The sequence below is a fragment of the Pecten maximus genome, chromosome 16 (genome assembly GCF_902652985.1).
Source record: "Pecten maximus chromosome 16, xPecMax1.1, whole genome shotgun sequence".
NCBI classification, from domain to species: domain Eukaryota; kingdom Metazoa; phylum Mollusca; class Bivalvia; order Pectinida; family Pectinidae; genus Pecten; species Pecten maximus.
This window is the reverse complement of record NC_047030.1, coordinates 25,291,931-25,308,110: the sequence shown is the minus strand read 5'-3', so window position 1 is coordinate 25,308,110 and position 16,180 is coordinate 25,291,931. Positions and strand designations below refer to the sequence as shown.

Here is a 16,180-nt window from a genome sequence, read left to right as displayed (position 1 = left end):
TTAATAATATTTTATACATACCACCAGCTACGCTGAAGAGAACTCCGACGCTTTTACTGATTAAGGTCAGTAGCCGCCCGACCCGAGGAACTTTGACCCCATTCAGGTAACATTTGATCTCTGGAATACCTGAACCGCCAGCTATTGGCTTTAATCGAAATCGTTCGTGGTTAGAATGGGCAACAAAAGATATTTAAGAACCTATTATTTAACATGTCTTTTTTCATCAAAAAATATGCTTGCCAAACATTTAAACAGTTACAAAGACGTCAGATTATGCGATAGAAAACGGTTTATTGAAGGAAATGTTAATATTATTAATACTATGATAAATACAATACCGCTATGAATACAATACCTCTATGATTAATTCTTTACCGCTATGATTAATACAATACCGCTATGATTAATACTTTACCGCTATGATTAATACAATACCGCTATGATTAATACAATACCGCTATGATTAATACAATACCGCTATGATTAATACAATACCGCTATGATTAATACAATACCGCTATGATTAATACAATACCGCTTTGATTAATACTATACCGCTATGATTAATACAATACCGCTATGATTATTACAATACCGCTATGATTAATACAATACCGCTATGATTAATACAATACCGCTATGATTAATACTATACGCTATGATTAATACAATACCGCTATGATAAATACAATACCGCTTTGATTAATACAATACCGCTTTGATTAATACAATACCGCTATGATTAATACCATATCGCTTTGATTAATACAATACCGCTATGATTAATACAATACCGCTATAATTAATACAATACCGCTATGATTAATACAATACCGCTATGATTAATACAATACCGCTATGATTAATACAATACCGCTTTGATTAATACAATACCTCTATGATTAATACAATACCGCTATGATTAATACAATATCGCTATGATTAATACAATATCGCTATGATTAATACAATACCGCTATGATTAATACAATACCTCTATGATTAATACAATACTGCTATGATTATTACAATACCGCTATGATTAATACAATACCGCTATGATTAATACAATACCGCTTTGATTAATACAATACCGCTATGATTAATACAATACCGATATGATTTATACTATACCATATTTTATATTTCATATTTTTATATTATGTTATACCGTAGTAAGTATACATACCTCTCTGATTTATACTATACCTCTAAGAGTTATGTTATACCGTAGTAAATATACATACCTCTAAGATTTATGTTATACCGTAGTAAGTATATATACCTCTAAGATTTATGTTATACCGTAGTAAGTATACATACCTCTAAGATTTATGTTATACCGTAGTAAGTATACATACCTCTAAGATTTATGTTATACCGTAGTAAGTATACATACCTCTATGATTTATGTTATACCGTAGTAAGTATACATACCTCTAAGATTTATGTTATACCGTAGTAAGTATACATACCTCTATGATTTATACTATACCTCTATGATGTATGTTATACCGTAGTAAGTATACATACCTCTAAGATTTATGTTATGCCGTAGTAAGTATACATACCTCTATGATTTATACTATACCTCTATGATGTATGTTATACCGTAGTAAGTATACATACCTCTAAAACCACGAGACTCGACGCCACTATAACAAAACCCACGTTAAACAAAAGCAAGTATAACAAGGGTAGAACGAGACATCCGTCCTGAGAACACTGCAAAATCGCTGGACAATGGTCAAGGAGAAATGGTACGATATTGAAACTGGACGGACTTGTGTGGATATTATACATTAAACAGTCCCTGTGAAAACCTCCATTTATTAATGAACTCTTCTCTCTTAAATATCAATAAAAAAGCCAATTGAAAATGGCCATAATGATGTCTTCATCATTGGACGTTTTGATGGGACAGGTAACCACTGTAGATTATCATAACGAAAACTAAGAAAATGAAATTGTCGATTTTTATAATTTGAAGTTGAACATTTATGATGTAATGATATGACAGCGTTTTTTTAATTCCCGTTTTTTAGTATGTGTGTGACACGTTCAATGTCTATCGATATATTATTACATCAATAAATGTTTATTGTTATATAAACGCAACTCATCATCAATATACGATAAATTGAAGTCCTTATTACTGTAAACGTGGTTACTTTCGCGGAGGGTCAATTTCGCGTTTTCGATATGTAAACTATACGCATGGGGGTGATTTTCGCGATAGATCAACCTTCGGTTATAATTCGAGATTACGCAAATCGATATCAACATAATACGTGTGAGGGAGAATTTTCGCAATCAAAAGAATTCCGTGTAAATAGCGAAAATTTTCCCCTCGGGTAAATGTCCACGTTTACAGTTCCTACTATGATAATTCTAAACAACTAATGTACAATGTATTAACAAAGATATTCCAAGGATACAGTCCTCGACGGTGCTAAATTTCATTTTTGACAATTTCTTCACGATAAAGTCTATAAAAAGCGCCACCTGTAAGAGAGTCAACAGAAACACATATCATACATGAATTAAAGACTGATGTTGGGAGCAGTTCATCATCGTTCATCATAGTCTTTACAGGGTAACACCATATCTAGAGATATTTGTCAGTACTATCTATCACATGGTCTCTACAGGGTAACACCCGATCTAGAGATATTTGTCAGTACTATCTATCACATGGTCCCTACAGGGTAACACCCGATCTAGAGATATTTGTCAGTACTATCTATCTGAGGGGCTCTACAGGGTAACATCCGATCTAGAGATATTTGTCAGTACTATCTATCTGAGGGGCTCTACAGGGTAACACCCGATCTAGAGATATTTGTCAGTACTATCTATCTGAGGGGCTCTACAGGGTAACACCCGATCTAGAGATATTTGTCAGTACTATCTATCTGAGGGGCTCTACAGGGTAACTCCCGATCTAGAGATATTTGTCAGTACTATCTATCTGAGGGGCTCTACAGCGTAACACTAGATGTAGAGACATTTGTCAGCACTATCTATCTCATGGTCTCTACAGAGTAACACTAGATGCAGAGATATTTGTCAGTACTATCTATCTGAGGGGCTCTACAGGGTAACACCCGATCTAGAGATATTTGTCAGTACTATCTATCTGAGGGGCTCTACAGGGTAACACCAGATCTAGAGATATTTGTCAGTACTATCTATCACATGGTCTCTACAGGGTAACACCCGATCTAGAGATATTTGCCATCTCTATCTATCACATGGTCTCTACATGGTAACACAAGATCTAGATATATTTGTCAGTACTATCTATCACATGGTCCCTACAGGGTAACACCAGATCTAGAAATATTTGTCAGCACTATCTATCTGAGGGGCTTTACAGGGTAACACTAGATCTAGAGATATTTGTCAGTACTATCTATCCGAGGGGCTCTACAGGGTAACATCCGATCTAGAGATATTTGTCAGTACTATCTATCTGAGGGGCTCTACAGGGTAACACTAGATCTAGAGATATTTGTCAGCACTATCTATATCATGGTCTCTACAGAGTAACACCCGATCTAGAGATATTTGCCATCTCTATCTATCACATGGTCTCTACATGGTAACACCAGATCTAGAGATATTTGTCAGTACTATCTATCACATGGTCCCTACAGGGTAACACCAGATCTAGAGATATTTGTCAGCACTATCTATCTCATGGTCTCTACAGAGTAACACTAGATGTAGAGATATCTGTCAGTACTATCTATCTGAGGGGCTCTACAGGGTAACACTAGATCTAGAGATATTTGTCAGTACTATCTATCACATGGTCCCTACAGGGTTACACCCGATCTAGAGATATTTGTCAGTACTATCTATCTGAGGGGCTCTACAGGGTAACACCCAATCTATAGATATTTGTCAGTACTATTTATCTGAGGGGCTCTACAGGGTAACACCCGATCTAGAGATATTTGTCAGCACTATCTATCTCATGGTCTCTACAGAGTAACACTAGATCTAGAGATATTTATCAGTACTATCTATCTGAAGGGCTCTACAGCGTAACACCCGATCTAGAGATATTTGTCAGCCCTATCTATCTGAGGGGCTCTACAGGGTAACACCCGATCTAGAGATATTTGTCAGCACTATCTATCTCATGGTCTCTACAGCGTAACACTAGATGTAGAGATATTTGTCAGCACTATCTATCACATGGTCCCTACAGGGTAACACCCGATCTAGAGATATTTGTCAGTACTATCTATCTGAGGGGCTCTACAGAGTAACACTAGATGTAGAGATATTTGTCAGCCCTATCTATCACATGGTCTCTACAGATTAACACTAGATTTAGAGATATTTGTCAGCACTATCTATCTGAGGGGCTCTACAGCGTAACACCCGATCTAGAGATATTTGTCAGCACTATCTATCTGAGGGGCTCTACAGGGTAACACTAGATCTAGAGATATTTGTCAGTACTATCTATCTGAGGGGCTCTACAGGGTAACACCCGATTTAGAGATATTTGTCAGTAATATCTATCTGAGTGGCTCTACAGGGTAACACTAGATCTAGAGATATTTGTCATCACTATATATCTCATGGTCTCTACAGCGTAACACTAGATGCAGAGATATTGATCAGTACTATCTATCTGAGGGGCTCTACAGGGTAACACCCGATCTAGAGATATTTGTCAGTACTATCCATCTGAGGGGCTCTACAGGGTAACACCCGATCTAGAGATATTTGCCATCTCTATCTATCACATGGTCTCTACATGGTAACACCAGATCTAGAGATATTTGTCAGTACTATCTATCACATGGTCCCTACAGGGTAACACCAGATCTAGAGATATTTGTCAGCACTATCTATCTGAGGGGCTCTACAGGGTAACACTAGATCTAGAGATATTTGTCAGCACTATCTATCTCATGGTCTCTACAGCGTAACACTAGATCTAGAGATATTTGTAATCACTATATATCTCATGGTCTCTACAGCGTAACACTAGATGTAGAGATATTTGTCAGCACTATCTATCTGAGGGGCTCTACAGGGTAACACTAGATCTAGAGATATTTGTCAGCACTATCTATCTCATGGTCTCTACAGAGTAACACTAGATGTAGAGATATCTGTCAGTACTATCTATCTGAGGGGCTCTACAGGGTAACACCCGATCTAGAGATATTTGTCAGCACTATCTATCTGAGGGGCTCTACAGGGTAACACTAGATCTAGAGATATTTGTCAGTACTATCTATCACATGGTCCCTACAGGGTTACACCCGATCTAGAGATATTTGTCAGTACTATCTATCTGAGGGGCTCTACAGGGTAACACCCAATCTAGAGATATTTGTCAGTACTATCTATCTGAGGGGCTCTACAGGGTAACACCCGATCTAGAGATATTTGTCATCACTATCTATCTCATGGTCTCTACAGCGTAACACCCGATCTAGAGATATTTGTCAGCACTATCTATCTCATGGTCTCTACAGAGTAACACTAGATCTAGAGATATTTGTCAGTACTATCTATCTGAGGGTCTCTACAGGGTAACACTCGATCTAGAGATATTTGTCAGCACTATCTATCTGAAGGGCTCTACAGCGTAACACCCGATCTAGAGATATTTGTCAGCCCTATCTATCTGAAGGGCTCTACAGGGTAACACCCGATCTAGAGATATTTGTCAGCACTATCTATCTCATGGTCTCTACAGCGTAACACTAGATGTAGAGATATTTGTCAGCACTATCTATCACATGGTCCCTACAGGGTAACACCCGATCTAGAGATATTTGTCAGTACTATCTATCTGAGGGGCTCTACAGAGTAACACTAGATGTAGAGATATTTGTCAGCCCTATCTATCACATGGTCTCTACAGAGTAACACTAGATTTAGAGATATTTGTCAGTACTATCTATTTGAGGGGCTCTACAGGGTAACACTAGATCTAGAGATATTTGTCAGCACTATCTATCTCATGGTCTCTACAGAGTAACACTAGATGTAGAGATATCTGTCAGTACTATCTATCTGAGGGGCTCTACAGGGTAACACCCGATCTAGAGATATTTGTCAGCACTATCTATCTGAGGGGCTCTACAGGGTAACACTAGATCTAGAGATATTTGTCAGTACTATCTATCACATGGTCCCTACAGGGTTACACCCGATCTAGAGATATTTGTCAGTACTATCTATCTGAGGGGCTCTACAGGGTAACACCCAATCTAGAGATATTTGTCAGTACTATCTATCTGAGGGGCTCTACAGGGTAACACCCGATCTAGAGATATTTGTCATCACTATCTATCTCATGGTCTCTACAGCGTAACACCCGATCTAGAGATATTTGTCAGTACTATCTATCTGAGGGGCTCTACAGCGTAACACCCGATCTAGAGATATTTGTCAGCACTATCTATCTGAGGGGCTCTACAGGGTAACACCCGATCTAGAGATATTTGTCAGCACTATCTATCTCATCATAACAAGAAAACATCAATTAACTTACCAGTCCGGTCAGAAGTCCCACTATGAAAGTTACTACCCATTTCGTAATGGCGAGCTTTGTAGCAGACTGAACGAAAAGAAAGTAAAAATAAAAACTTAAATATGAATACAAACCTTAAATTAGTTACCACACCAAGACAAAGTAGAACTGGTAAATTGTATGATTTACAAAATATGAACTTAGTTCATGTTACACGAGTAGTGGACACACATTATATCAGGAAATTTTAATTCCTCTTGTCGATCAAAAATATGAGAAATGGAAGGTTAAATACCATAAATTCTTATGATAACTACACGATTTCCTCGTCAAATGCTTGGTCACATTCAAATCAATTCATATCAAATCAAAAGTATCAATTATGACAAATCAAACTTTGAATAACCAACCATTGATTAAATTACAATTGATAGATTTCAATTTAGAAAATTGAAACGCAGATCAATTTGTTATTTTTACATACCTGCCGTTGACTAAGTTCGTCAACATAAACCCCGTACGGCCTGTTAAAACAGCGATCGTAATCTAGGCTCTGGACAGGTAACAAGAAAAAAACATGTCTTATTCCAGGGAAACATTTCTTAAAGTTCATAAACATCAAACTATCATTTTACACAACCCGATACAGTTAGATATGTAACATCCGCCGGCTATTTGTATCTGCGCCGTATATTAGACACGCCGCCTGGCATAAGAAAAAGTAGTTCCAAGATGTTCAGTGTTGATGAATATTCAATTACACAAAATAGAAAAGTAAAATATAACAAGTACTGCATAAATAATATAGATTGCATCAATATGAATTACAGAATCATTAATTTTCACATTAGTTCGAGTTCTTCTCTGAGTTTTTCAGCTTATCAGAAAATAAATTCCATAACACAGAAAAGGCCTACAGGGTTAGGAAGTGTAGCAACACAAAACATGTGTACGATACATGGAAGTTTATTTACCAAAAAAAAATATATATTAGTTGGTCCTTGAAATGCTGATTTGTCAGTCGTGATCCTCATATTAATATACGAGGCTCGCAACTTAAAATCTATCAATCCGCCCTCGTATAAACTAAATACACCTGCATGGTTATTTACCAGTACGCGCCTAATACCTGCAAAGCACAGGGACATGTAGACTCCCAGTTGATTGTTGTTATTTTTGTTATTGTGATACTGTGTTTGCATTATCAATGAAGGATGACACGATTGACGTACAAGATATCGAGATTGTTGACAAAAACACAAAAATCAGTCGCAACAATTAGCACCTTGTGATTGTCAAACTAGATATAATTTGAGAAAAGCAGCTGTGATGTAGAATATTTCACATAAACAAATCAAGAGCGAAGCAATAGTCGATTAAAGAAAACATAACTTAGATGTAGAGGAACTTTACTTAAATTCTATAATGCTTAAATCTGGCTCTGTTGTTATGGTCATTGTCCCGGTATGATGGTTCAGTTGTTATGGTCATTGTCCCGGTATGATGGTTCAGTTGTTATGGTCATTGTCTGGGTATGATGGTTCTGTTGTTATGGTCATTGTCTGGGTATGATGGTTCTGTTGTTATGGTCATTGTCTGGGTATGATGGTTCTGTTGTTATGGTCATTGTCTGGGTATGATGGTTCTGTTGTTATGGTCATTGTATGGGTATGATGGTTCTGTTTTTATGGTCATTGTCTGGGTATGATGGTTCTGTTGTTATGGTCATTGTCTGGGTATGATGGTTCTGTTGTTATGGTCATTGTCTGGGTATGATGGTTCTGTTGTTATGGTTATTGTCTGGGTATGATGGTTCTGTTGTTATGGTCATTGTCTGGGTATGATGGTTCTGTTGTTATGGTCATTGTCTGGGACGTGATGGTTCTGTTGTTATGGTCATTGTCTGGGTATGATGGTTCTATGGTTATGGTCATTGTCTGGGTATGATGGTTCTGTTGTTATGGTCATTGCCTGGGTATGATGGTTCTGTTGTTATGGTCATTGTCTGGGACGTGATGGTTCTGTTGTTATGGTCATTGTCTGGGTATGATGGTTCTGTTGCTATGGTCATTGTCTGGGTATGATGGTTCTGTTGCTATGGTCATTGTCTGGGTATGATGGTTCTATTGTTATGGTCATTGTCTAGGTATGATGGTTCTGTTGTTATGGTCATTGTCTGGGTATGATGGTTCTATGGTTATGGTCATTGTCTGGGTATGATGGTTCTGTTGTTATGGTCATTGTCTGGGTATGATGGTTCTGTTGTTATGGTCATTGTCTGGGTATGATGGTTCTGTTGTTATGGTCATTGTCTAGGACGTGATGGTTCTGTTGTTATGGTCATTGTCTGGGTATGATGGTCCTGTTGTTATGGTCATTGTCTGGGTGTGATGGTCCTGTTGTTATGGTCATTGTCTAGGACGTGATGGTTCTGTTGTTATGGTCATTGTCTGGGTATGATGGTTCTGTTGTTATGGTCATTGTCTGGGTGTGATGGTTCTGTTGTTATGGTCATTGTCTGGGACGTGATGGTTATGTTGTTATGGTCATTGTCTTGGACGTTGTTGTTGTATCTTAAGATTATTTACTTACCTCGTAATCTTTCCTTGGCAGTATGTTTTGTTCGTGGTTGTTCGTGCTAAGCAGGGGACGCTGAAAACATCATCCATTAAATTCCTTTTTAAAAATTTGGTGTAAGAAAAATCCATAGGCGATTTGGATTCTACGGATTGATCTTCTTCTTGTTAATGTAGGGCTATGATTTATAAAAGACAATTAATTGCCCAACATAGCTATTTGGGTGTTTACCAATTAATAGGGGCATTTTTATCTGAATATATTGATATCAACCGTTAACCCAGATAGTTCTACATATATATTTAACAATGAGCGACATCTGTATCTTAATTAACAAATATACATGTATGTATCTTAAATACAGATATGTCTATCTTTAATGCAGATATTTCTAACAATTAGAGATAAGTGGGAATACAAATATCTCTAGTTTTAATAAACATATCTAAATAGGAATATAAACTTGAATTAGAGATATCTTTAATTTGAAAATATATACGTATAGTTAGTATCTCTTATTGAAATACAGGTGGCTTGATTTTTTGCAATGAACATAGATATAGATTTATCTAGGATATGTAGAAATGTGAATTAAATCTGTAAAAATCGTATCGTTTTATGATGATATAAATCAGGTTGAATAATTTGCTATGGTATTAACTTATAAACTAAATTCTAGCCAATGTTTCGAATCGATGTGCAAGCCCGTAGAAATTGGTTTGGAAGATGTTTTGACAGGTTGTCGTTATGACAATTATAGTAGAATCTGGAAGATGCAATGGTTATTTGATGAATGCAAAAAAGGCCGATTATATTGTAAAGATAATTCAGTGACCATGTTTTTCAAATGTTTCTTAGTGTCGAAAAATAGTGTGGTTATTTGGAAATCGGGGGGGGGGGGGGGGGGGGGGGGGGTTGTGTTGTGTTGTTAGACGTATTAGTTTACTGGCATTTATTTTATTAATAAACTTTAAGCCTTGAGCCTCATAAGTACAGTGGACCCTCGATAATCCGAACACCTTCGTTCCCAACCCAAACCGTCTGGATTACGAGTTTTACGGACTGCCGAGTTTCAATTGTATCATACTGTGTACAATATAAAGAAATCTAAGCATTCATGTTACATGATATACATGTAAAGTAATTACGACAATTATAGTGTACTATATTTATAGATTAACTTGTTGGAGGACAGTTGATAACTTATGAGACTACAAACAATTTAGAAGTCAGACATAAATTGAAAATGTAAATATTCTTATTGAAAATTGACGTGGAGCAAATCTCGATTAGAGTTATCGTGAACTGAACAATATGGCGGATAGAATCACTTACGGGAGGTAACCGGCAGAATGACTAAGTATCACGTTGGGAGTGATAATTTAATGATAAATTTGATTTTAAATATTTACCCTAGTTGCATTGCTCTTTTTTTCTTATATACTGTTAACAACTCTTTACGTAAATTTACATAAATTGGACAAATGAGAATAAGGACCTCATCTTCTACCAAATTCTGGTTATAATGAATGGATAATCTATATTCTCTTGAAAAAGTTATCCAGTTCAGTAGCTCTTTTAAACGTAGTGAATATAAGATTGGAATATGAATTGCATTCATTTTAAAAATGAATTTCGTTTTCAATTTTCTGATCATAGAAATTACACAACCTGCCATTCAACGGAGCGAAAGAACGCGCGCGTGTTACTCTACCTATATATATACCTATCACTATTACAGAAATAGTGGTTAGGTGCCACCTAGTTAAAAATCTAGACATAATGTTTCTGTTTTTAATCTTTTTTTTAATAACCGATGATTTATTGTCGATAACGTTTCATGTACCACAACAAAGGCGGGGAAACTATGCCTCTTCGTCAGTGTTGAAAACCTTTTGTTTGGTTTTTGACATAGCGGGTTTAGTTAATTATGATCATCATTTATAACGTTGGGGATACAACATTTTCTTGCTAATTCTTTAGATTTGTTTCCCATTATCTACTTTCCCTTGAGGAACACGAGTAACCTTTGTACAAAATACGGTTATCTTCCAACGGTTTCAACTCACATTACAATATAGACCGTTCATTCCGTCGTTCGGAAACACTCCAAGCCATGTCGCCTTTACCTAAACATATAATAGAATTCCTTCCCAACCCAAAAGATGGCTGCATTTGCTCTATTTTGTAAATTATTGATAATACCAATAAATAACACTACAATAAAAATAAAACCCAGAGTCACCAAAAGCACGGTACCACATACCACCCACAGAAATGATCTTAGCTATCAAAACACCGAGTGCTCTACTCGCCGATCAAGCAAGTTTCTGTAAGCACGTTTAAGATCTAGATGTTCATTGACCCAAAATCCAAGATATTACTGACTGCTAGTAGTTTCTAACATATCATTACACAAGACATATTTTTTTGTAGTGTTTTTAGGTCTTATGTGGACTTTTTAATACCTTGAGGTGTTGATACAGAGCCTCCTTTTACAAAACAATTCACAATGATTTCTGAAGGTTTTCTTCGTTGAAAGCCAGTATGATTTATAGAGGGTTTTTGGTAAATTGAGGTTTTTAGTGACTTTCTGATCAGTACGATGTGCACCAGACTTCTTATTTTTACCAAGACGAAAATCTTGAAAATTGAATAGGTATCATCAATACCATTGTTTTTAAACGAATTATTCTATATTCTACAAATTGTGTCACTGATCAGTGGATGACGCCAAATTAAAAAAAAAATGGTTTGGCGAAAAAATACGCCGACTCAAAAATGTAATTGTGAAAAATAAAACATTGTTTTTTAACGATTTAAACATTCCGAATATTTATGTCCAGAAGATGTGTTACAGGTTTGAAACTACTCAAACCCAAATAAGGTTGGCGTAAGTTTCTTTTGCTTAAGAACACAAAACGAATAATGATTTCCATATTCTGGTCTGTTTTCGTATTAAAGGTTGAAAATCTGTTTTTGGAACTGCATAAACCAATTTTCAGTCCTACCTACATGTACCTACCCATATGTAACACCCCCTGGTTGGGTTACAGCAAACCAAGATATTTTTAAGGGTGGCCTGATCGTCACTATTTACAAAGAAATCGCCGGGATGTTTCTCAGTGTTAGTTTTAACAAGAAATATCTTTAAAAAAAAAGATAAACGGCATATTTTTAATGCTGGTGGTTATAATGTAAAACTGCAGGTGAAATAAATTAACGAACTTATTAATAAATGCGTTTCAGCATGGATAACAAAACTATATAAGTTTGAATCTTTTTTGGTGATAATCAGACTGCATTTGAATCAGGAATATAATTTTATTGATGTGTCATTTTAATAGATACATCCACTTATTCAGCTTGCATTCAATCTTAACTTTGTTTCATCTTTTACTGAATATCTGCATTTTGCATTTACCGCTACATTGACCAATCACATACTTCATCTTGACCAGTAACGCCACCTTTCGCGTCATATCCGGGGCAAAAAGAAAATTATACTGCTATGCCGAAAAATTTCCCTTGATAGTGCTTGTCTGATTTGATTCATATCTATACACTCCAGATCAGTTTTGAGTGGTCTTTTTTTCAGAGACAGCAATATCTAGACAACCTTATAAGTCAGTCAGGATCATATCAACAAAATCGTTGACAACAGTGTGTTTTAGAGGGAAGGGTATTATTATTTCTTTATTTCCTCCAAATTGAAGAGTTACAAAAAGAAATATACATTGTTGTCAAAAAAAAAATAAACACATCAATTATTTACAGAGATGACCGGGTAAATGAATACATAATGAAATAGTTAAATAACTACATAATGAAAGGTCACGAAAGTAGCAAATGATACAAAAATCATTACAATGCATGTGAAGCCTAAGGTTTCCAGCGGTTGGGGAGAGCCCTACCAGCAAAGTCCTCTCAGGCTTTCACAGGCATTAACACACACGAAGGGGTGATATAATAATAATAATAGATAAATAATTGATAAATCAATTAAACAGTTATTAATTTGGCACTACTCATGTAAAAAAACAACATTGTATGCCATACGTGTATTACACTATTAATGCTGATATAACAACAACATTTTATCAACAAAAATAGCACTATGCAGTACAAATATCACATGATCAGATGGACTTAATCTGTAGGGAAGACTGCCACCAAGTAGTACATGAATTAAGTTATATTCCGATAAGGAATGTAAGAACACGCTAAATTCTATATCAAAAACAGCACTAATAAGACACCAGAGATCGTCTCTAAGACTTTCAGTTTTTGTACAATGGAGTACTATATGTGATATACGGTCATCATGTAAAATACCACAGAAATGGCACAATTCTATAAGGTTTGTTGATCTTAAATCCGTACATAATAACTATATTACTTTACTTGCTGAGATGTTCAGGGAATTTTAGTGCTACTGTCCATAAAATATGTGGAGAAATTACATCTTGAATGAGCATAAACCTACTGAAATCTGAATCGTTATTCATTCTATTGTACATCATTAATTCTTCCCAATTAAAAACAGCTTTATAGACGATTGACTTCCATTTCGAACTACTTGGAAAAACTGTATCTGAAGTATACTGCAACAACTGATTAAACAAATCATACTTGCGAAGTATTCTCACGATATCAGGAATAAAACCAGTTTGACATGATTCCTTCAAAAGATACATGAATAGACGTTTGAGAAATATAGTATGAGTTAAGTATTTACTGTCCAGCCTGCAAAGACGACCAAGAAATAAAAGTTTTCTGATGTCAATAAAACCTTCTATAGTGGTCCATCCAATTAGGGAAATGGCCATATCAGTTCTAGTTCTAATGTTTAATCCTTGAATGGATTTTACAATAAAATTTTGAGCGCGCTCTAATTTGATTAATTCGGTTCTCGATAATTGCCACAGTTCACACCCATACAGTGCAGACGGGAAAACTTTAGTCTTAATAATCTTTGAAATAGTTAAAGGATTAAGGGTCCTAGGGTGAGCACCAGATCGAACAAGAGCCATGGTCAATGGCCTTGGCGCTATATGTTCTGAGGGCAAAAAAGATGCATAAAAACATATTAATTTTCGAGTTATATGTTTTTAAGCTTGATCCATGACAATTAAAAAAGTTTCAATGAGAAAGCGAACAATAACTTCTTTTTGAACGGTTTCCAGTTTCACATTTTTATGATGGCTGGTCCTATTTCTGCCTGATAAAGGAGTAGCCATCAATGCTGATTTTCTCCGAGTTCTTAAGGAAGGTCTTAAATAGACTTGATATACTGATCATGTAAAAGGGTAATTATATCGTTTCTAACATTTGCATAACCGTCTATTTTTAGCTATATGTCTATATATATATTCATTCTATGAACGATCTGTTTACTTTAAAGCGGGATCAAGCTTGTATCACAGACAATAATAGTTGTTTATCTTGAAGTAGAGTGACTATGTAAACAAAGCATGTATACAATGCGTGTACTGTACCTCCGTTTAGGACGTATACACATATGTATACACAGGACGTACTTAAAAGGGGGCGGTTCTACCATGCACCGAATATCTAATGTTAAATAACCCCGCAGCGTTAAAATATTACCGTCATCGATTTAGTACTTTTATATTTACCATTTCCTGTACTCGGGTCGCACCACTGCTGTCGTTTCTGGGTACGTTACCACGGCGACAACACATACAACCATCCATGATGATGCTCTATCTTTCATCCGCATTTTATCGCGAATGACCTTTGACCTCTGACACTAATGTGACTCTGACCTGATATGATAATTTGCGAAAGTTCAAACACAGCGATAGATTTCAACAATATATTTGAGAGTTGAAAATAAGAATTTTTGTTGAACGAATATAGGGTTAACTTGCAATTGACATTCACCGATTATTTACTTTGTACCTAAAAAATGCATAATAATCAAAGTTTGGTGTGTGGGTGTGTATATAGGCACTTATATCTTGTGATAAACACTCAGATTTGAAATTATCCTCGATATGTATACTTGGATTCAGCTTCCGTTCGGGGTCCTCTGAAACTGTTGAAACGTCCTAGAGAAAATAACCCTGAGTGTTAATTGCCAGATTCAATGACATGATGAGGGTCCGGTAGGTGTTGATGGGTGTGCGTTGGTGGGTGTGTGTTGGTGGGAGTTTGTGATTTCGTGTGGGTTTGTGTTGTGATTATTAAACTGTAAGTTCGTGACTGCCTATTTATATACATGTCAATTTTGAACTTTACTCTCCAACGTGACATTTATATTGAATGAAAAAATGAAACTTTTAACACCAGCTCACTTATGATCAACATTTCCAGTTCTATTGACTATTTACCCTGATGATATATTCACACACACAAGCATACATATATATAAACGTATTTAGACAACTCCAAAACTGTTTCAACTAACAATGACATTGGAAAAACCAAGAAGAAGGTTTTTGTTTTCATTTTCTTCACAATGATTAGAACAGTTTCTAGACATTATGTATTATATTTTGGTACCTGTGACATTGATATCTGGAAAAAGAAATGTGATGTTTCATGTCCAAATTCAAATGAGCATACAGTAGGCACTGGTACATGGTCATTGTTGACATAATGCTTTAAATTGCTACAACTATTCTAAGATGACGATAAACTAACTCTGAGTTCGTATTTGATACTTTGTCTCCCTGTAAATTTAGATACATCTGAAGTAATTATATTGTTACTGGTAGATAGCGCGAACCTTTATTAGATCTGGAGCAATATTATTGAATTCGTTAAAACATGACGGGAAGTAACTATTTTAGCAAGCTGACAGTTCGGCAAAGTTGGGGACCAAACATTCTAACAGTCCATGAACGTTTAGTAACTTGGACCAAACATTCTAACAGTCCATGAACGTTTAGTAACTTTGTCAAATAGCAGGTTGATGAAGTGTTCCTCTCGAAATAGCGTTAATGGGCTTATCAATCTGGTGTACCGTGAGCCATGAACTGCAGTGTTTACACGGAGTCCTCTGTCCATTGATCAGGGTACTGGCCCTCCCCATTGGTATGCGGTTCCATTCAATAACCAGCG

General features: G+C 36.0%; 1 protein-coding gene across 1 annotated transcript in view; it reads right to left on the bottom strand.

The window, feature by feature from the left end:
* LOC117345077 (chloride transport protein 6-like) overlaps positions 1-14,834 on the bottom strand; it is an 80,023-nt gene extending 65,189 nt beyond the window's left edge. The window contains 7 exon segments of the mRNA XM_033908020.1: positions 22-148; positions 1,633-1,739; positions 2,442-2,508; positions 6,536-6,601; positions 6,999-7,067; positions 9,107-9,166; positions 14,731-14,834. Of these exon segments, the coding sequence (XP_033763911.1) occupies positions 22-148; positions 1,633-1,739; positions 2,442-2,508; positions 6,536-6,601; positions 6,999-7,067; positions 9,107-9,166; positions 14,731-14,808 (574 nt within the window). The 5' untranslated portion in view covers positions 14,809-14,834.
* Positions 14,835-16,180: the final 1,346 nt, after the last annotated feature.